General features: G+C 46.0%; 1 protein-coding gene and 1 long non-coding RNA gene across 2 annotated transcripts in view; one reads left to right on the top strand and one right to left on the bottom strand.

Annotated features, from left to right (window-relative positions):
* Positions 1–23,406, bottom strand: part of LOC135907807 (uncharacterized) — a 265,994-nt gene that overhangs the window by 87,182 nt on the left and 155,406 nt on the right. The window lies entirely within an intron of this gene.
* LOC135907802 (lysosomal alpha-mannosidase-like) overlaps positions 1–23,406 on the top strand; it is a 53,125-nt gene that overhangs the window by 20,956 nt on the left and 8,763 nt on the right. The window contains exons 11-18 of the mRNA XM_065439547.1: positions 4,453–4,492; positions 5,035–5,104; positions 8,986–9,117; positions 10,605–10,730; positions 11,702–11,899; positions 14,173–14,385; positions 19,844–19,962; positions 20,629–20,748. Coding sequence (XP_065295619.1) covers positions 4,453–4,492; positions 5,035–5,104; positions 8,986–9,117; positions 10,605–10,730; positions 11,702–11,899; positions 14,173–14,385; positions 19,844–19,962; positions 20,629–20,748 — 1,018 coding nt within the window. The remainder of the gene's footprint in view (positions 1–4,452; positions 4,493–5,034; positions 5,105–8,985; positions 9,118–10,604; positions 10,731–11,701; positions 11,900–14,172; positions 14,386–19,843; positions 19,963–20,628; positions 20,749–23,406) is intronic.

Here is a 23,406-nt window from a genome sequence, read left to right as displayed (position 1 = left end):
CACATACATATTCATGGCAGCACTAGCCATAATGCGAACATCTCAGGCTTACCGTGGACTGCATCTATAAAACATACCTGAAGGAAAATACAGCTGTACTTTCTTTAGGAATGTAGAGAAAGCTACAGAGCCCAAGTAACCGCGATCCTGAAAGCATTGCTGAGGCCTCATTTGCGTTAGATTAAGCTGGGGGTACATAGAACAGATGTGTTAATAAGGAGACACTAATGGGAAAAAATTGGTGAAGCTGTACTAGCAAACTGCCCTTCTAGAATATCAAGATAGCCACTCTTACTACGAGAAGACACTTCACAAGCCAGAGAAAGAAAAGCAAGAGGCCTGGTGGCGACATCACCTTGAAGTTCCAGCACTCGCACGCCGTAGTGTCTTAGATTTTGACAGCGTCTGCTCAGGTTTAGCTTATCATCATTAAGATACACGAAATTGTTCTTTAGTGACCCCCAGAGACTTAATGTAGCTGCAAAAATTTTTATGAAACCGCATCGTCCTAAACACGAGACAAGGCTCTGAATTCCGTGTCGTAGAACTGACGTATCTGAGCTGCGGTTCAGAAACGAAATTTTAAAAATATATGTAACTCTGATCTTAATTTTCTCTTATAGTAACCAACTTATTACCGTGAAATTAACGAAAATAGATCTATGAAAGATGTTATCAAAAGTGTTTCTTTTTTGTGCACTTTAAGTGCAGCGCTTACGTTAACAAAATGCATAAGACGTACCATTTTGTGTTAAACTTAACTTATCCTTTCGTTTTTGTCTTTCTTATTTTTGGCAAATGCGAAACTGTCGCACGTGGAAGGTACATTGATTCAGTGTCCCCCCAAAAAAATCTAAAGTGCTGTCAAACTCTGCCGGGCTACTCGGCGCAGTTAACGTATGTTCAGAAGCCCTCTAGCTTTAGCCTCATTGTGCACAGAAAGCTATACGCGAGATTAGAGAACTTTCAATATGAATATTGAAGACAGAGAATCAGACCTAGATGAGCACGCCAGGTCCGTCATGATTACCATCTCAGTGACGTCATCATTATGTTGCGCCGATAAGCCACATTCCCAGAAGACATGCCAGCATGTTGTCATGTCAACATATCAGCATGTTGGTTGTGAGTAGGTCCATTTTTGAGGCTTATCAGAAAAACCAAAAACATTGCGAGACATTGTTTGAAGACAGTTTGCTACGGAGACAGCCGCTTGCTGTTATCCCGTTTTTCTTTCTTCCTCAAATTTAAGGAGGGAGGGGTGGAAGTTATGAGTTATACGACATCGTGAATTATAGAGTGCATCGTGTGACGTCACATGTCACCCGATACGCTTTTCCTGCTGGTATACTGAAATCCAGAAACTGCACCCAGAAATTACCTAATGGCTCACGTAAAGATACCACGACGCTCAAACACAGAAAACCAACGCCACACAAGAACCATAGAGAATAATAAATACAGCCCTAAAGTTACTTGTCACGATTACACTCCCAAAACTGCAGTATCCGACAGTCAACGTCTTTTACAAGGTAGAACAGGCTTGATCGAACAAAAAAAAAACATCTTCAAACAATTTGGTTATGTTACACGTACAAAGATTATACGTTCTCACTCATTCTTGTAAGAAATAAAGGGCAAATTTGTGGTTGCAATCAAAAGTAAAGGTTAATATCTTGAGTATCGTGCAGCCTTTTGTCTGATGCCTATTCCTCGTCATATTTGTCTCCGAGATGCACACTCAGGTGACCTGTTTTTTGTGGTCGCGTGTTACACCAGGGGAGGTATTCTGTAAGAGTCCACCTAGTGGACATGTCCATTTCGTCTGCTGTTCTGATTGGCTGGGCTGCGCTGCACGTCCGCAGCCACCAGGCGTCACAGCCAATCAGCACTTCAGCAGCACACTAAATGAACATGTCAACTAAGTGCACTCTTACAGAATACCTCCCCTGGTGTCTTCGCTGGTTCGTGTCCTCTTGCCTGAAGTCATATTACGTTGGTCCGATACGAGAAGTGCGGAGTTGATGGTGACCAACAATGCTATTCCGGATTTTTATTCTTTTATGCGAAGCATATTACGAGAGCTCAACCCAGCTCCTCAGGCGCGGCGGTGTCGCAATGAAATCACGTGACACCGTGACGTCACGACAGAGGAGAAGTGGCTTTGGCTCAACTCTTGCAAGACGGGCTGGGTGGGAATCGAACCAGGGTCTCCGGAGTGTGGGACGGAGACGCTACCACTGAGCCACGAGTACGATGCTTCAAAGCGGTACAAAAGCGCCTCTAGTGAACGCGGTGTTGCCTTAGAAACGAGCTGTTTCTAAGGCGTGCGTCTCTTGCTCAGGCGCACATTTCGTTACCGCGCCGAACGCTGCTTTGCTCGACGCTCACCGCGTCCAATGCGGGGCGCGTAGTCGCTGCCCTGTAACCCATTGTCTTACACCCCTTGGCGGGTCGACGGGAACGCTGTCGCGTTCCACTCTTGAAGGCGAAGAAGTAATGCATGAGTTGTTTCTTCGTCTAGCCGAACCAAATATAGCCAAGCAACAGCAGTTCACCAGGCTAAACAGTGGTTCAACAACTAAAATAAAGGCTAGTATGCTTCGCATCCTGGGCTTAACCTTACCTAAGCCACAGCCATTTTTTTTCATTTTTGCGAAAGCAAATAATTTGAGTGCAATACGCTCAGAGAAGATGGATATCAATGACATGGCAAGCCAAGTGAAAAAAATTCTGTACAATTACGCAAGTAAACAGATAAAACTAGGGAAGAAGATGCAAGTGTGTGCATCAACGTCTGGAAGGAGAGAGCCTTCATCAGCAAGCGTACGCTAGATGGCATCAAAGTTCCATGTTGCTGCAAGCACAGGGTTTCTAACAAGGCGCGTATAGGCGATATTCAAAACACATAGTCATCTGGCAACATTGCCCGCGTGCGCCATCTTGCTGGCGGCGTAGTTGCGAGGCGGCCGTATATTGCCAGTCTCGACCACAGTCGTCGTGCAGATATTCAGGACTCTATTATGCAACAGTCATCGTGTGGAAGCCAAGACCATTGTATTCGATCCATCTCCGTTGCTCAATGAATGTTTAAGCCTTCGGTCTGTGAGCAGCATCGATCATTACGTTGGTAGCAGGTTTGAGGGCAGCACTGCCCCTGCGCGCAATTGCCTAGTCGCTAGTATTTCTTTTTTGTTTTCAGTTCTCGAGCAGTTTCTTTGCAGCCCGGAAAAAAACTAAGAACACAACAACTATGATTATGGAAAGAAATTAGTTGTATATTTGTCAATAGGGGGCGGCTCTGCAACATCTCCAATTATTGAAGATAGTGCAGCTAAAATAAATTGTGAGACGTTACGTGCCGAAACCATGATACGTATATGGGGCACGCGGTAGGGAGGGGGGAGGGGGGGCTATGGATCGGATTGTAAAACTTTATTTGTCCAACAGATGTAGAATAATTTTGGCCACTTGTGGTTCCTTAACGCGCACCTAATGCACGGTACGCGGACGTTCGTGCATTCCCCCCTCCCCCCCCCCATGGAAATGCGACCGCCATGGCCGGAATTTGATTCCTCGCCCTCGGGCTTAGCAGATCAACGCCAAAGGTCACTACTCTACCAGGGCGGGTGACTTCATGTTTAAAGCAATACTTTAAAAAAGCGGTTGGTCAATTATTGTGCATTAATTACCTTAGTTGATAGTATAAAATACTCAAGAGGACCGTGAACAATTCTAAGTTCTCCTAATGCAGACATGATTTTATTTCTGTTTTTTAACTTGGCCCGAGTAAGCTGAAACCCCCTTCATACTTCCTTTCATACTTGGCAGGAAACGTTGCGAAAGCTACGTAAGTATTGGGATTATTGGTGGTACTCAGCGTAGTTTTATGGCGGGCCCTTCAACAAACATGGCGGCTCATACAAAATTTTCGTACCTATTTCGTTTTGCAATCTAGTCTTAATGTCTTCTCACTGCAGCTGCTATCGCTAATGCATAGCATTTACTTGTACTGACGTCCTGTCATCTTGTTTTCTATCATAAATGTCAAGACAAGAACTATGAAGTGTATAATTCGTAACGCCATTTTTACTAGCTTTGCTAATATTGTACGCACTGTCAGCAGTGTTAAGTGTTTGTTTTTCCAGGCCGCTTTACGAATAGCAGTTGAGTGTGCTTCTTGGGTGCCCTATATATAGATAGAATACACATACATAGGTACCCTATCTGCATTCATCGTACATCGCCGAAAGCTGCCCCTTTAATATTTACTGTGTTTCGTATTCTTTCGTTATTTGTTTCTTTCTTTTTTATTACGTTCAATGTACCAAACTTTCCAACCTTCTCTAATGACTGTGTAGGTTGGGCAGTGCATCCAGACGCGCAGCGTTTTTCATTTTTCTTTAATATAAACCGTAATAACACGTCAGTATTGCACACGCGCGTGCGCAGGTGAAGCGGTGGCCACGGTGCAGCACCACGACGGAGTCACGTGAGTCTCGACCAACCTTGCTGTCGCGATTTTGCTCACAGTTGGAAGCAAAACTCCATGGGCCACGGATTCGATGAATTCTATGGACTCCAGTGGAGACTGCATATCTTAACATTGACATCCGTCGTACGGTGGACACACGTGGAATTAGAAAACGCCTTTCGTAATGTAACGTTTTCACTGCCTACAGCGCAATGCGCGAATTCGCGGCAGCTTTCGACACCTCCTTTTATCACAGGCAGCGAACCGATGCGGCCAGGTGTCACTTGACTCTTTTCCCTTCGTTCTTAGTTTAAGACTGCTTCGTACACCGTCTCAAGACGGAAACGGCGAGAATAACTTTTCGCACAGGGAATAGAAACAGTCTAGACTGGCACCGGGATGAACGGCATGCTTTAAGGCTTTTTTTTTTACTTCTTGTAAAGCTTTTTCGCGGTTATAAAAGCTTTATTGCTCGATTGTATACGTCAACTAAACTAACAACAACGCCTCCTGTCACTCCGACGCCCTTTTCTTTTTTTGTTTTTTTTTTTTTTTTGCAGGGGAACGTGCTCGAATACAGCGGCTGGTGACTACATCAACAGGATACTCAAGGGCATGGATCAATGTGAGGCAAGTCAATGACCTTTTCGCACTGTACGCCAAATCATCATAGCACACTTAACCTCTCACTAGCTCCTGCATGAAGTGCAAGCATCCCACGTGGTGTACCGGTGCGGTGTCCATGGCTCTCGATCGTATTTGCACAGCGCGATAACTCTTGAACCAATAAATCATATATTTTTTGTTTCCCGGTCATAGATTATGCTCGCACCTTGACACGCGCAACAACTTGGTATACAAATCTGCCGTACTATCTGATCGCAAAAGCTTTACAGCAAACCCTTGCATGGGGTACCTCAGTGCGTCATAGTCGATTTTGTCGATTTACTCTAAGTTTTATTGTATCTCTGTTTCGTGTATCTCTTATTGGTCTCTCATTGAAATGAGTTTGCTCTTCCTTCAATTGTCTTGGATCCCTTCCCTAAATGCGAGTATTTCGTTTACCTTTCGTGTGTTCCCTTTGTATATCCCGCTCCCTCTGTATATTCAAATTTCTCTACAAACTAAATAGTTTGCTGTGTTTTGCTTGCGTATAGTTTCATACCCTGCAATCCGAAAATGTTATAGCGCCGCGTGATCAAATAAACAAGAAATAAGTGAACGCACACACACAAAACGGACAATGACTGCTTTCGGTGGAATTCTGCAAGGTGGAGGGAGCATTCGAAAGAGTGCCGCGCTACAAAAGAAGCCCGTAGGGCTCTTTACAGAGATAGCTGTTATGGGCTTACTCTCCTGATCAGCTTACTGTCCGCCTGTGTTGACGGCAGAATCCCAAAATACTTTGCAAGAAACATTTTAAAAAATGCGTTCTGCTGCGACGATTCGAGCTTATGTCTCACAGATTCCCAGCCTAGGATTCTGCCCCTATGCCACACATTTTACAGCGAAGCTGTTACCCTCTAGTTCGTCGGGACTTTTCGTGTCCGTCAGCAAAAAAGAAAAAGAAAGAATTTAACTGAAAAAAAGTGCATATCCCCTTTGGAATCAGGCCATACAACACACAGCTCAGTATTCGTTTCAATGAAGAAAATCACAAAACAAGCTTCAAAACCGCATGGTGGATGATAAGGCGCCTGTGAACAACGCAAGGCACGTTCCTTCTTTCCGCGTATGCTTCCAGCTAAAGATTACGGTTACAAAATCTGCTCCGGTGGGAAAGGGGTCACAGTAGCATACAAATCAGTGAGTGACGTGAATGAGAAACTTCATATATAAAAGTGAGACCTGCCTAGCAACTCATTTCCTTGCAAGACCACTATGGGTAAACCACGCAAAGACTCCCGAAGAGCAGCGCGAATAAGACGAGCGTCAAAGAGTGCAAAATCGTAATCCTTAACAACGGCTAAGACTAGGCGGAACTGTAAAACATTCAATGTCCCCATCGACGGCATTTGAGTGGTTTTCTAACACTTTCACTGTCCATCCACTTTCGCAGGGTCGGGATGGCGAGTCAATTTTTTTTTTCTTGCGGTCGAAAAACTGTAGCACTTGCGCTAAACCCGCGATAGGTCGACGATCAGGCAAGTTTACACGCATATCAGAGACATGAAACCAGTAAAGAGAGCAGCTGCATGGAACGCTCGTACTTTCCGCGTATTTAACTTCTACCTTCCTAGAAGATGTTCCTCGTTGCTCGGGATGATTCGGCGTGTCTATCTATAATTCTTGCTCTTCAGAGACTATGCACTCGAACAAAAAAGTTGGTATCGTATAACAAGCTTCGCCCTTTCCTCCCGTCGAGGGTGTGATGATAGGATTTATTTCGCAGTCTTTCCTCGATGTTTTTTTCGTTTTCGTTATTGCCAGTCTTCGACATAAGAGTTTCGCTTTTTCGCTCTGCCCATGCTACAGCAGTGGAGAATACCGATCCTGCCGAGTGCGACCCTCGCCAGCAGCTGCCGAGATTGACTAACGCCCGCCCGACAGCTTTGTACAGGATAGAGCTAGCGTCCACGCACTCTTCGCTGCTGCGATATTTGAAAGCTACCGGATTGAGTCAGCGTCTGTGATCCGGACGGAGTGACCGAACGATATTCCCAGTAGACTTTCTCTTCTTCTTTTAATCTTTCGGTCCCCTTTTCGCTTTCCCCAGTGTAGGGTAGCCAGCCGGGCTCAGTCCTGGTTAACCTCCCTACCTTGCATTTATTATTTGAACTCTCTCTCTCTCTCTCTCTCTCTCTCTCTCTCTCTCGCATTCCAGCACGGTGCTTTCGCAGTCGCGGAAGCAGTGCGAAATTAAGTTTTCTTTTTCTACTGTGATGACAATGACTGAGTATGTCTCCTTCATGGTTGTTAATCTTCTTCTGTTGTAGGTTGACTTCTCGTCTTTACTGGGTAGCACTCACGTCGTCTCGTTTTCCTCACGGATAGCGCAAGACCTATTACCGGGGTAGCCCAAATACAAACTCCAGCAAAGCCGAACGAATCCAGCGGTAAAAAAAAGCTAGAGGGCAGTTTTAGTAGAGACCAAATAGGCAACAGCAGGAAGGAATTCCGAGCCTTTCCGCTTTCACCACTGAGAGGTGAAACTTTCACAAACGAATGCAGCTTACACTTTTCTTTTACTTCTCGACAGTTGACTGTTCGCTCTGGCGTGCCAATTTCCCCTCCAGCAAGCACCACCCTAAGCAATCTAAGGAATACTGCGCTTTATATTTCGCCCACTACCGGCAGTACTGCTTCGCATTACAGAAAGAACAATGCTTTTTTTTCTATTAGTTTGGCGCTGCTTCGAGGTGAATGAGAATTTTAAGCGTTAGCCTTTCTTTTTTTTGCGACGATTCAATCTTTCAACGCATCATCGCATGCACCAAGGCCCTGACCGTACAGCTGGAGAAGGTGTAGTGCAAAGGAGTGTTAGGGAGTGTTAGGGAGTATGTAGTGAGGCGCGCGCTAAACGGACATCTGCGGCGCCTAGCTGAGTTCCTCTTGCATACGCGCGTCAGTCGCTGCTCATCACGCTGCTCACTTTTCGTATTTCTCCTTGCCTTCTACTTACTTTGTCTTTTAGACGGTTGATACGAAATACCGCCTAATAGGACATGCACTCCTGCCGAGGCCTACTTAAGGGAATGTGGAGGTGAGATTAGTATTATTAACATTCGTTAGTGAAATAAAGCAATAAATAAAACTTAAATGAAATATTTATAAAAAAACGGACCCGTTCCCGTACTATTAAGTATTACGGGAGAGTACTGATTACAGCAGGAGTGTGGGCAGTGCACATGAACCAAGTATGAGCGGGAAGAGGGATGAAAAGAAATTTAAAAAATAGCTGTTGAAACATCGCCCAGAAAGTTACCGCAATCTTCAATAACAATCAATGACGAACGGGCAACGTTTTCAAAGAAGCTGACGCTGTCTTTTACAATAGAGACGTTTAGCGGGTCCGGTATTCCGGCAAGCGCGGGCGGTTTGCCGGTTTAGCGGGGGGCGTAAACGTGAGCGGCCAGATTAGTGGCGCCAGCTGGAGGCGCAAAGCTCAACCACACAAACACAAAGCTAAATACTATATTCTGGTTAGCTGCTGGTGTAAATTTTCGACAGTGGCGCAATCGTGTTCACAATTACGCCACTGCCAAAATTTGCACCAGTAGCGAAGCAGGATATAGTGGGTTACTGCAGTTTTAGCTCTGTGTTTGTCTGGTTGAACTCTACACTATCTACACTACCAGGCGGCTGCACCGCTTTGGGCGCTCACGTTTACGCCCCCGCAAATCCGGCAATCCGCCCAAACCGCTTCCGTTTACCGGAGTAGCGCACAGGCTAAAAGTCTCTAATAACTACGAACGGTACGCTCCTTCCGTATCAAGTGGTTGACTGCAGTGCACACAGGCGACACATAGTGTTTCAGGCCTACCAACGGCATGCTGTCTTCGTCCACGCAGGGGGTGATCAGCACCAGCTTGGCATCGCTGCTGAACCAGGGTGCGTCCAACTCCGGCGTAGACGGGCATCAGCTGCACTTCTGCCATCTCCTGAACCAGAGCGAGTGTCAGCTCACCGAAACACTAAGGGAGGTGCGAGTGGCTGGCTATAAGTGGTGTCTAAAGCATAGTGTCGATGACGCATTTCCGGTTCCCCTAGCACTTCCGCTGCATGCTGGTTGCAAAAGCGTAGCCTTCGAGATTTCTTTCTCTCACGCAGAGAAAACCTCGCTGGGTCGTGGATTAAGGCGCCACCTACATATTTTTGCGCTACAACCAACTTCACTATAAGCGACTTCTAGTGCACTTGTGGAGTGTCACAGGCCGCCGTCTTGGGAAGGGAGGAAGGGGGAGGGGGGTTAATTCCTGTCTTGCAGTGCCCGAGTCCAAATTGTGGATGGGGTGCAATCCGTACATTACTACCGGCAAAAGAAAAAAGAAAAAATACTTAGCTGGCATGATTTGATAGTTGCAAAGTTTCAGGCTATTCGAGGACACTTAGAACTTATTTTGTCAAGTGAAGTATGAAGTTCAGAGAATACGAGTGCTGTAAGCTGGGCAACTTGGCAAGAGTTCGAAACTACAAGAGCGGCAAATATTACGAAAGAAGGCGGGTATACGCCAACGCTTGGTCCTGTCTAAATTTGTTTGTTTAATGTGGTATTGAAAAGCTTAGCAACGATATATTGCCAGCTTCACATAATGCTATGGAGTGACGTGAATTCTTATGTTTATTAAGCAGTTCGTCGCCACACATGGCACTGCCGGATGCTGTTAATGAACGAGCAACACAAACAAAAATACAGCGCTCTCGGCATAGTCTGGCGCAGGGACTGCACGAAACAGTGTTCTACACCAAACCTAGGCAGTGGAGAGTCGCATTCAACAGGAAAGCAAAAACATAGTGGTCCCACGCCGTTTTGAGATCGCACACAAATGTAGGGAATACTTCTATGGTAGCCGTCACTTTAGTTAGCTGTATTAAATTGCCTTGGCGTCATTTCACTTAGCCCAGCAGATGAATTCAATGGCGCTGTATTTGTATATCTTCCTCTTCCTTCTATAGCACGGCATTCTTTTTTTTCTGCCGAGAAGTACATCGTTTTCCAAGTAAAACTCAGGTGTGAAAAAAATTTAATTATGGTGTTTTACATGCCAAAACCACTTTCTGATTATGAGGCACGCCGTAGTGGAGGACTCCGCAAATTTCGACCACCTGGGGTTCTTTAACATGCACCAAAATCTAAGTACACGGGTGTTTTCGCATTTCGCCCCCATCTAAATGCGGCCGCCGCGGCCGAGATTCAATCCCGGGACCTTGTGCTCAGCAGCCTAACGCCATAGCCACTGAGCAACCACGGACGGTTGGTGTGAAAAACGTCTTTCGGTCAAAAGTACCGCGAGCATGGTCGTCCGGTACTTGGACGCCGTGCCTTCAGTTGGAGAGATTCATTCTCGTGATGTGCTCTTCGTTAACACGAATAAATTTGGCCGCATTATTACTTCAATATTTCTGTGCACCGTGAGTTCGTGAAACTCGAAGCGGAATTCCCAACGACGTGTCTGTCTCACTGTTACAGTTCACCGTGATCGTCTACAACCCCGCCAGCGTGCCGGTGTCGCCATACGTGCGACTGCCGCTGGGGGCCAGCGACCGGTCCGGCGTAACCGTCTCTGGGCCAGACGGTGCGAGGACCGATTCCCAGGTACGCGAGGAACTCCGAAAAGCGGCTCTAAAGGACCGTCTTTCAATCAAGCTGTGAAACCTGTTCCACCATTAAATTATTCAGTACACCCTCGTTAACGTTGACTCGGAAATCTGTAGGGTTTCTGTAATGTACTTCTAGACTACGCTGAACTTTTTAAGCTTGTGGTTACGGCTACATAAGTTCTATATGCTGCCCAAGAAAACACTATATATATATATATATATATATATATATATATATATATATATATATATATATATATATATATATATATATATATACATGGGGGGGTTCTTCAAAGTTCAGCACGCAGGAAAGAGGCGGCGAACTTTTTGGAAGACTTATTTACTAAACGCTTTCGGCTGGTGGACCAGCCTTCGTCAGAGTACGGTAACGTACTGTACTCGATGGAGGCTCGATCCCTCCATCTAGCACGTAATTTATTCTTTTAAGTGCAAGCTCTTCAGCTAAACAGCAGCAGCATCACCCAGCAGCCACGGTCAGCGAAGTAGTCCGGAAGGGTTTGCTAGGAATGTTTTACTATAAGATAATAATTTTTTAAGGGTCCATCAGGAATCTACTGTGGAATGGTCCGGTGAGAAAGCTTCATTTTAGGAATGTAATTTTAAGTGGTCCAGTAAAAAAACATATACAGTCTAGCCCAGTTATAACGAAGCCACTTATAGCGAAATAGCGGTTATAACGAAGGTATTTCAATTTCCCATTCCCATGTTTGCATTTTTTTTCATAGTCCACATATTACGAAATAGCGGATATAGCGAAGTGATTTCCGATTCCCGCGGACTTCGTTATAACCGGGCTAGACTGTATACCTATTCTTGCCAAGTGGTCCCGCGTAAGTCGAGCGTGATCAGAACACACGTGAAAGTCCTCGCAAAAAAAAAAGAAAAGACGCCTTGTCATCGCGCGTCCGTGAGCGGTGGGCACCGTCGAAATCCCGCTCGCAGGTTTTGCCTCTGGCCTCGCACGGCCACGGGATCCCGGAGAGCAAGGGCCGAGCCACGACGTCGCTGGTGTTCCGGGCGAACGTCGAACCCCTGGGTACCAGCCCGTACAGCGTGCAGTACGAAGCGCCGGTCGAAACTTCGGCGTCTAAGCCGTACTTCGTGCACCCCGACGCCCGGAGCAGCTTCATCGAAAACGAAGTAAAACGACACGCCCGTGGCCTCGCACACTTTTCCCGCGAGACAGATAAGCGCGATATATGCGTCCACATTCCTAACGTTTGAATCGAGCGTCAGTGCTGTCAGGTAACGTGAACCGAGAGAGAGAGAGAGAGAGAGAGAGAGAGAACTAAACTTTTATTTTCCGAAACGGTAAACCGAGTCAAAACCCGGTTCACCATAGGTGGGAGGATTCCTTATTCCAAGAACCCTCTGGCTTGGGCTACCTCTTTGGCCCGGGCGACGAACAAATAGATTTTTCTTATTGGAACTTCTGCTTCGTCAGCTTCAATGTAAAAGACATACGAGTGGATCGACGCAAACCACATAGTGCCTGTTTTGAATGATTTGATGTTATAGTGCCCATTATAGAAGCTTATGCCGCCTGTTGTATTTTGAAGAATACTCGTGTGACTATATAAAATGTGTTTGTGCAAGTAGGAAAAATTGCTAGAAAGAGGCATATATATTGTGGTCAAGGAGCGTAAAAAAGCGAATGCACAGCAAAGCGGGCGGTGAAATCCGTTACGAAACTGAAGGAGAGGCATAACGTCATGGCACCCCTTTCTACACTCAAGCTTGAAAAACCGATAAAATGTCTACTGCTTCAAGAAAACTCCAGACTACAACTCTATGCAAACACTAAAGAACTCGTATTTTATTACTCAAAGCTAATAATTAGCGCCGAAGGGATTATAAAAAGTTCATGACGTCATGGGCTGCTACTGCGATGAATTAAAGGTGGCATCACTGCCCACCTTTCTTTCTTCTTTTTGTTTTCTTGTCTTTCCGTTTTTGGCTTTTCTAACATGCATCCACTCTCCGGAAAGGCAAACATAATTGACTTCAGGAAAGGCTAAGCGAAAAGTGTTGGTCGGCTTGATACGTAGTTCAATTTAGTGCCCTCCCTCCGCTTAAATGTGATTGAGCGGACACGAAAAATTAATATTAGGTTAACCTACACAGTAAACTACACTCGTGCATGCGATTCTGCAGAAGCCCGCCGGGTGGAGCAAGGTTTGTGAAAGGGAGAACAGCAGTTTCCCGACTGTGGAACACAGCTACAAACGAGGTGCATGCGGGTTACGATAGGCTCGTACACGGATGCATTGTAGCTTCGTACCTGCCCAGCTCCATTACCATCTGGAAATGGAAATTGAGCTGGGCAGGTCATGTAATGCGCCGGTTAGATAACCGTTGGACCATTAGGGTTATAGAACGGGTACCAAAAGAATCTAAACGCAATCGAGGACGACAAATGACTAGGTGAAGCCATGAAATTTGGAAATTCGCGTGCGCTAGTCGGAATCCGTTGGCGCAGGACAGAGGTAATTGGAGATCGCAGGGAGAGGCCTTCATCCTGGCAGTGGAAATAAAACAAGCTGATGATGTGATGATGATGATGATGAGCTTCCTACCAGCCACAGAAAGCACGAGTTGCTCCACAGTACTGTGTGTATGCGTGTGCGTGCGTGTGCGTGCGTGCGTGTGCGTGTGCGTGCGTGTGCGTGCGTGTGCGTGTGCGTGTGTGTGTGTGTGTGTGTGTGTGTGTGTGTGTGTGTGTGTGTGTGTTTGTGTTTGTGTGTCTTAATCTTATCTTTTCTACCGCTTCCCCTTTCCCTTGCGTCCCCCCTAGCCCCAATGAAAACTAGCCAACCGGACAATTACACTGGTTCACCTATCTCCCTCTCATCTATCTCTTTCTTTCTTGGTAGAGTCGAATGGAAGCCATAATTTCCTTTCAGGCCCTCGTGCAATACCAAAGCCGCCACTGTCATCATGAGGGGCGGTATATTAAGTCTAAAAAATCGTAAAAGAAGAAACAAATAACTGGTGGTTGTTTCGCGCTGAGGTTTCTCTACAATACGTATAGCCGTAACGTCAAATGCTTTGACCGCGTCCGCTGGAGTCTGGCTGTTTCTTCATCGATAAAAAAAAAACTACTTTTCTTTCTAAACAAACAAGATGCACAGCCTAGCCAGCATCGAGTACTAAACGAGGAAATGCCTTGCGTTTCGCAACGTTACAGTGCGAAAACCACTATGAGGTGCCGGCGCGAAGTTAGCAAAGAAGAAAAAAGAAAGGACGAACGTTTCACCTGAACTTTATCAGTAATCAATCTCCGTTCGAAAAATGAAGGAAAATAAACTTCTTAATGAACATATCACCAGTGTAAATATATTTACTGTTGCCCCTTGGTGTGGCTTTGAGGCAGATGCTCTGACCGAGTCGCGTCTACTGCGGACCTCGCGCAGCGCTACCGCGTCGAGTGGAACCCGCAGACGGGCCTCGTCTCCGCCGTCGTGTTGAAAGGGCCGGGCTCGGCGGTGAAACTCCGGCAGACATTCGCCGCCTACCTGATCGAGCCAGAACAGCTGAAGGACGCGCAGCACCGTCCCGGACACTACACGTTCAGCGGACACAGCGACGCTCGGGAGATCAGAAATCCCCACATTAGAGCTGTGAAGGTAAATCGCCGAGTTTTCTTTCGTTTTGATTTCCGCTTGTGATGAAACGAAACACATTATTATTATTATTATTATTATTATTATTATTATTATTATTATTATTATTATTATTATTATTATTATTATTATTATTATTATTATTATTATTATTATTATTGTTGTTGTTGTTGTTGTTGTTGTTGTTCTTGCTCTTGTTCTTGTTGTTCTTGTTCTTCTTCTTGTTGTTCTTCTTGGTCTTGTTCTTCTTGTTGTTCTTCTTGTTCTTGTTCTTCTTCATCTTGTTCTTGTTGTTCTTGTTCTTGTCGTCACTGTTGTTGTTGTTGTTGTCGTCGTCACTGTTGTCGTCGTCGTCGTCGTCGTCGTCGTTGTTGTTATATTGATACCAATTACACGGTCGCTCCAGGCGCATTTCTGCCGTCGTCATGAGCTTCAGTATAAAGACCAAGGGCGAGGAAATCGTCGTTACGCGCCGTGTGCTGTATGTGCGAGGGAGAGCGTGCGAGGGTAAGCAGGCGATCGCGCCTCAATATCGCGCACGCCAGCGAGGAAAGCGGAGAGGAAGCGCGCCGTCTTCTGTCACGCGCAAGAACCCGAGGGGGTGGGCGGGGGGGGGGGGGGCGTTTTACCCTGGCGGCCTGGGCGGCCGCGCTCACCCGTCCAGGCTGCTGCATGTTGACAACCTCGATAACAAGCGCACATGTCAACTCTTGCGACACTTATTAGACCCCACCACATCGCGCACACACCACAACCATAGCATAAACAAACTGCTACATGCACACAAAAACAATCGCAACGGATTCTTCGACGACCTCCGCCATAAACATCTGCCTCCCGCTCAGAAATCTGACATGCCAAAATGTACTGGCGAACCCAACGAGCTACTTAGCGTCGCTATCATGGAAGCAGAGGTTCGCCATGCCCTCGCCACCCTGCGCACAATGTCAGCACCAGGCCCCGACCTTATTAACAATAAAGTACTCCGCAATCTAGACGACAACTCTGTCACAGCCATCACGGCGTACTTCAATCACTGCTTTGATACAGGCGCCCTCCCTAGTTCGTGGAAAGATGCCAGGGTAATTTTTATCCCAAAGCCAAACAAACCACTCAACATTTCTAATCTCAGGCCTATATCACTAACCTCTTGTCTAGGTAAAACACTCGAACACGTCATCCTTAACCGACTTAGTAAATACATGGAGGACAACAATCTTTATCCATCAGAAATGGTAGGTTTTCGAAAATCTCTCTCATGCCAAGATATCATGCTTCGAATGAAGCGTGACATCATTACACCTAATAGCTGTCTAGATACGCAAGCAATTCTCAGTCTGGACCTCCATGGAGCTTTCAATAACGTCTCACATTCCGCCATCCTCCGAGAGCTTAATCTCATTGGGGTTGGCGGAAAGACATGTGACTACATATGTACCTTCTTATCCAACCGCACCGCAACGATACACATAGGCACAGAGCAATCCCTTTCATACGCTTTAGCTAGCTACGGCACGCCCGAAGGCTCAGTGCTGTCCCCTTTTCTTTTTAATCTTTCTATGATGCCGATGGCACAAGCACTGAGGTCTATTCCCGATCTGAAGTTTTCACTCTACGCCGATGACATCACTCTTTGGACGACTGGCGGTTCCGATGGAGAGATTCAAGACACTCTACAGGCCGCAGCAGACGCCGTCGTGGCTCATGCCGGGGCTATGAATCTCACATGCTCCCCTCAAAAATCCGAGCTGCTACTTCTGCCATCCCACCGGGGGGCCGTAAAACACATGTCTAGTATAGAGGTCATCCTAAACCACATCCCCGTTACTAGAGTGGACAGGCTCCGGGTGCTCGGTTTACACATTCAAAGCAACCGGCTCAATACATATACCCTACATACACTCCACACTACAGTCGATCACAACCTGCGCCTTCTAGGGCGAGTCTCCAATAAACATGGCGGACTAAAGGAGGCCGAACTTCTCCGCTTGATTCAGGCCTTCGTTATCAGTAAGATTACATTCGGAACACCATATCTACATTTCCTTAAATCAGAATCAGATAAGATCGACAGTCTTTTACGCAAAATATATAAATTCGCTCTGGGAGTCCCCATACGTACCTCCACTGATAGGCTAATGCTTACTGGAACTTTCAACACACTTACTGAACTCACAGAAGCCCACCTCACATCCCAATATAGCAGACTTTCTAACACCGCAACAGGTCGACACATTATACAAACCCTTTCTATCACTCCGGCACCCATCATCAAGACTAAATACACCATCCCACATCACATACACGAGAACCTCTCCATCCCCCCACTTCCTAAAAACATGCACCCTGTGCATCACGAACAGCGCAGGAGGCAACGAGCAAAGGCTCTCAAAAAACAATTCTCCACCTCTAAAAACGTGCTCTATGTTGATGCCGCCGAATATGGGAGCCGAAATTATTACGCAATATCAGTCATTAACTCTCATGGCCAGGTCGCTGCGGCCGCTTCCATTCCTGGCTCTTCCTCGGAGGAGGCGGAGGAAGCGGCCATAGCCCTGGCCCTCACAATTCCAAATTCATCAGTTATCGTTAGCGACTCCAAATCAGCCATACATAACTTCGGAGCGGGTAGGGTCTCTAAGCCAGCCCTTTCTCTCCTCTTGGCCCATCCTTTCCATCAAACTGTGGCATTAATCTGGACTGCCGCGCATGCGGGCCTTGCCGGAAACGAGGCGGCTCATGCCAGTGCCCGAGGATTTACTGTCCGGGCTCAGGCATCAGATGTGTCGGACCTCGCCACGGAGGCGGTGCCGTTTACAGCGCGGGATCGACTTATTACTTACCACGACATCTGCACACACTACCTATTAGCCCGCTTAACCTTTCCGCCACTCATGGGCAAATCCCCGCGTAGGTGTGAAGTTCTGTGGCGACAGCTGCAGACTCGCACCTTTCCGTCTCCTTACCTCCTCCACCGTATTCATCCCGCCATTTACCTTTCTCCTTCTTGTAAATTCTGTGTCTCTCCCAAAGCAGACTTAAACCACATCATGTGGGGGTGCCCTAAGCACCCCCTTCCCCTTTTCCTCAAGCAATTAATACCCAGTGAGGAGCAGTGGGAGGCTGCCTTGCGCAGCTCCAGGCCCGATCTTCAGGAGGCCATCCTGGAGTGGGCTGAGAGGATAAAGGAGGCCTACTTCAAGTAGTTCCTCCCCAACTCTCTATTCCATTGCCCCCTTCCCTTTAAAGAGGGATAAATAAAGTTTTTCATCATCATCACGGCTTAGTTGGCGTTGATGCGAGAGGCAGCACGAAGGTCACTTCGCACGCTACTGCTGCCGCTCTTCTTCACTCTGGCATTTTGAAAATGAGTTTCCGCGGTCATCGAGTCAAATGTGTTCGTGTTTGTGCGCGCGTGACACCGTGTTTGTTTAGTTAGTATGCCTATGTTCTCAAATTTACACGGCTGATATTAATTCGTATAGCTAGTTGTACACTAATTTGCTATCGCAAACGATGCTTTGCCTTCCGGGCGGAACTGCGACTCTTTATTATTATTATTATTATTATTATTATTATTATTATTATTATTATTATTATTATTATTATTATTATTATTATTATTATTATTTTGCAGCCACAATACAGAGATGTATCAGAAACAGAAAGTAAACATAAACAGTGTGGACATTTCAAGTTCTATCGCCTGAGCTGTTAAACATGTTGATCAATTTTCAGTTTTCCGTATTTTAAAAAAAATCTCCTGTGGCAGATGGCATAATTTCTGCCCCTGAGCTGGATCATTCGAAGAGGCGGACATTACTAGCGCGAAAAATCAAAACACATACTCAACTCATTAACTCTATAATTAATTACTTCACGGCACATATTGCAATTTACGAAATGCAGCCGATGAGTTTGCAAGACGTGTATTCACTTGAAATTAACATCCGGTATTGCGCCAGCTTAAACATATTTCCCAATGTGTGGGGCGAAATACAAGGGCGTTTGAGTTACTTTTGTATTTCATTAAATAAAGGAGCGTTTTTGTTTAAAAAAAGTAATTCGAACAACACTGCGTTTTTACGGATAGTTTGACGGTGCATATCTCCAAACTGGTGCCATTCTGGAAATTCATTCCAACTGGTTGAGTCTTGCAAATGCACCGGCAGCAAATCGTAAATTGCAATGTGTGCCGTGAAGTAAATAATTGGGAAGTTAGTTAGTGAATATGTAAATTACTTGAATGTGTGTTTTGTTTTCTCGTGCATGTAATGTTCATTTCTCTGAACTGTTCATTTCAAGGACTACAATTGTGTTATCAGCAGCAGGTGACCTTCAAAAAATTGTGAGAAACTTAAACTTATCGCATCGTACGTAGTACCTGTTACTAAGAATCCTTTTCTTCAGTTAACCCCAATCCTTACTGATTTTCTTTTCTTTGTCTCGACTGAGCAGGATACCTAAGTTATGACCAGCGTGCTTGAATCTTTTCTTCAACCACTTCTAAGTAATTGTAACTATTGTTTTTTCCTTAAATATATGAAGTCACATGCGATCATCTAGACTTGTTATTTTTGTTGCTGCTGTTGCTGTTCGTCTTAGTGCTAACACTTACTCCTCAATTTCCTTGTTCTATAACATAGAAATTGAGAGGAGAGCGAAATAAAGATTCCTTAATGAGTACTGGAGATGTTTTTCTTGCCATATTTATGGCATACTACTGCAAGTGAGATCTTCGATACACGAAGTGACCCACTCAAATGCATGGCACACAGACCACGCCCGCCCGCCCCCCCCCCTCCCACGCACACAAATAGAGTAGCCGAAACACTTCTACCTCAATTTATCCACAATAGGCCATGTATGGCAGAACTGATCAAATAACCAGGGGTCTATCATTAGACGAGCACAGCAGAGGATGGCCTAGGTTTATGTCAAGTGACGAGGTAGGATACGTGAAGGCATAAGATCGAGTCAGATGATTCGACGCAGCGATAACTTCTGGAAGCGGGTTCTTTCTGCAGTGGAAATAAATTGATGCTCATTACGCCAGCATTGGGATCAGTTTATTTCTATGTGCTGTTGCAGTAGATGAGTCGAGGAACTGGTCAGAAACGCCAAATGCAGGAGGTTTTCATTGTCATTTTATCTCTCTTCTCTGCACGACTTCGAAGATGCGCTTTTCGGAGATCTTCGTTGCGTTGAAAGCAAGTCTGCCAGCCAAAAGATTTGGAGGGCTAAATCTTTGAAAAGGGGACACGAAATGCGAAATGGGCGAACTACTTTTTGGCCGTTGTCGTGAGGAGGAGTTTAGGCCAGAAACGTACTCGTCAAAATTTTATTTGTCAGGAAGGGCGGCCGAATTCACGCACAGTTGAAAGAGAGAACGGTAATGGCGCTGGTGCCACTTACATGCAAATTCTTCTGAGAGATTCATTCATTTTTTTTCCTTCGCAAGGGACACTTGGTTCAAGAAATCCACCAGAGCTTCACAGGTTACGTCTCACAAGTCATATCCCTGCACAAGGACAGCCCATTCATCGAGTTCACCTGGACTGTGGGACCCTTGACGCTGCTGTAAGACGGAACTTGTTCTTCAAATTCCAAGTAAAAGACTAATTCCTGGCATCCCTACGTCTGTCACGGTGCACAAGGAGCATCCTCCTTAGACAATCCTGGCATCCGCCGTGTTGGCTTACCGACTATGGCGTTGCGCTTCCAACCACTAAACAAGGATAAGGTGCCTCAGAATACATCACCCTTTGTTGCACGCTTAACGTAAGCGACGTTGTTGTTTTTGTTGCATAGATTCGCACACGCAAAGTTGTAATATAGAGCAACAAGCTTTTCTTAGCTTTTTCGGGCGGTTGCGACGTGGCGTCACGTCGTGGAGACGTATTCTAGGCGATTCCAGACGCGTTCTAGTTCTCGGGCTCGAAGCTGTCTTAGCTGCCGAAGTAGATTGTCGCCCACGCTGGCCAGAACTGGAAGAACACCCATATACTTGCACCACCGGAAGAGGATTACGAGTATCGGAGCAGACACACAGAGCCATTAAGGAATGTCTGTCCCGATGCGTACGTGATTCTTTTGGAGCTTAAGAGCCGGAAGGTGTAAGAAAGGATTGTATGGGTATAGAATTTCTGGTGCGAAGTTATAGCGCGCATTCCTATGCGCTTGGTGGTTGTACTAGTTGTGACAGTGTCTTTGAACCAGGCGTTACGACTGCGCTTTGTTTGTCAGAATGCAGGATATGGGACGCAACAGGGCCACGGGCTGCGACGTCATCAGCAAGTTCCAGAGCGACCTGCAGAGCGATGGCTTCTACACGGATAACAACGGCTGGAGGAACATGCACAGGACGTGAGTACCTGAAACTGCGGTGGCGGCGTCTTTCTGAGACGGCGCAAAGTACAGCCTGATGAGCATGCACTTCATCGTGCGCCGCATTCTCGATGACGCTCAGCGACACATTGCATAAAGTTAGGCAAGATCATGTAGGACTCGTCAGCAATATCCAAAAGGACAATTTCCACAGCGTATAGTAAAGATTGTGAAGGCATTAGCCCTCAACATGCACGCACGCACGCACACACACACACACACACACACACGCGCGCACACGCACGCACGCACACGCACACACACACACACACATAAACACACACACATATACATACACACACACACACACACACACACACACACACACACACACACACACACACACACACATACACACATACATACATACATACACACACACACACACACACACATACATACATACATACATACATACATACATACATACATACATACATACATACATACATACATACATACATACATACATACATACATACATACATACATACATACATACATACATACATACATACATACATACATACATACATACATACATACATACATACATACATACATACATACATACATACATACATACATACATACATACATACATACATACATACATACATACATACATACATACATACATACATACATACATACATACATACATACATACATACATACATGCCAGGGGCGTAGATAGGGGGCATTATGGGGCTTCAGCGCCCCCCCCCGCCCCACGAAATTTTTTGGTCCTGTCCATGCACCGCCGACCAAAACAACCCCTGGTCCCAGAAATAATTCTGGATTTTGTCTAGAATGAATTTTTCACGCTCGAAAACACATTGCACCGTGAACATTTAGAATTCGGGCTGGATTTCGCGCCAACGCCCATGTACCGGAAGTCGAGGCGTTGCCTATGAGCGTGGCCTTGCGGCTTTAGAAGTGGCGTACACACACCACCTGGCCAAGAGTCTTTAGTGAGGGCCTAATACGTCTTCGCCTTCGGCACGCAGAATTGCATCGATCAAGGAAGCCTTATGGGCCAAGTGTGGTGTATCACTGCAGGGGCCCGGGCCGGGCTCGGGCTTAAAGCTACGGGCATGGGCCGGACTCGGGCCCGCTCACTAAAGGGCCTGAATTGTGGCTTCGAGCAGACGAGAACGTTGAGCATTGCATGGCCCAAGGCATTCTCTGCCAAGCTGGAATGGCACGTGCAAAGAGCTGGCTTTTAGCATACCTTAGCAAAGAAAACAGAAAAAACAGATGAAGTTCTATGTTTTTCCCAGAAAAAACAAACATTGTTCCCACGCAAGGAAAGATAAACTACGCAAAAAGACACCTCTTCAAGCAATTCTCCTGTTACCGCTTTTGCGATTGCGCTATTACAACGCTCGGTACTGTTACATTATTTTAACACTAACGTAAGGGGTGTCTGTATCTACCTGTGCGTTTATTTTATCTTTTATCCTGGTGAATTCGACGGTTTATATATATATATATATATATATATATATATATATATATATATATATATATATATATATATATATCCCCAAGCTAAATGACTTCATAGGACCAAATCGAACGCTCAAGATGAATGCATGCACACCAGGGGACAAATAACAGCACAGACAATGGGCCACATCGCTTATGTTCGCATTGGAAAAACAAATATATATCAAAACGTTTATTTAAAAGAAAAAAAATGCAGAAAGCGAGTGGTCTTTCGTTGCTACATACTGCGACTGATTACACCCCGAGAAGATTAGGCCGACACCGTAAGGTACATTCTGTAAGTAAATAAATTTTTTTTACTTGCATGCCGGGTTTAGTCATGCACGCTCTAGCTCTGGCTAAGCTCAGTAATAGACGCCCAGGCCCGGGCTGGGCTCGGGCTTCATAAAGCGCGAGACGAAAATCAGGACCTTGCAGTGCGCTAAAGTATGGGCATTGTATGGCACTTTCGTCTTCAGCTCCTGTTCTGCTTGCCGTTTGAGTCTCTCCCACTCCTGCTTGGGGTCCAGGCGCACAGTAGCAAGAGCTACAGAGTCCATGAAGGACACCTTTGCGTGCAAGGAGTTGTTGCATATAGTCAACCCCTTCGTCTTGTGTCTTTCGAAATATTTCTGGCCTCTTCCATCAGCCCTTATGGCTAATAGGATGGCCTGCAGTTCAAGCACGTTACCTTGACGATTAGGTCCTACTTGTGTTGGTTGGTCTGGACATCCTCCTTCTCACCTCTAACGACTGCCTAGGTCGTTTGGAAGTTGTCGGGATTTGAGGCCGCGTCTGTGAATTTGGCGTTATCCTGCAAATCAACCCGTTTGGCAAGGTTGGCTCTACAAGCATCGTGTCGTCATCCGGCGCGTGACCGGTTTGGTGACTCGATCCTACAGGTCTTCCCAAGAAGCGGCAGCAGCAGCTAGCACTTTCACTTTGTCCAATGGGTGCTCTACTCCCAACCTATGACGATGCTACACGATGCTGTTCTGATTGAAGTTCAGCAGTGTATAGCAGCGGTGGTGGTTCCTCTAAGCGTTCCGATATGATGTCCCCAAGTAAAGTATGGCCGGGGTTGTGACGCAGATCTTCGACTCGTGCATGCTCGGAAAGACACGTTTTTCTGCGGCGACACTACCG

Source organism: Dermacentor albipictus, chromosome 6 (assembly GCF_038994185.2).
Source record: "Dermacentor albipictus isolate Rhodes 1998 colony chromosome 6, USDA_Dalb.pri_finalv2, whole genome shotgun sequence".
Classification (NCBI taxonomy): Eukaryota; Metazoa; Arthropoda; class Arachnida; order Ixodida; family Ixodidae; genus Dermacentor; species Dermacentor albipictus.
This window is presented reverse-complemented; position numbering and strand designations above follow the sequence as displayed.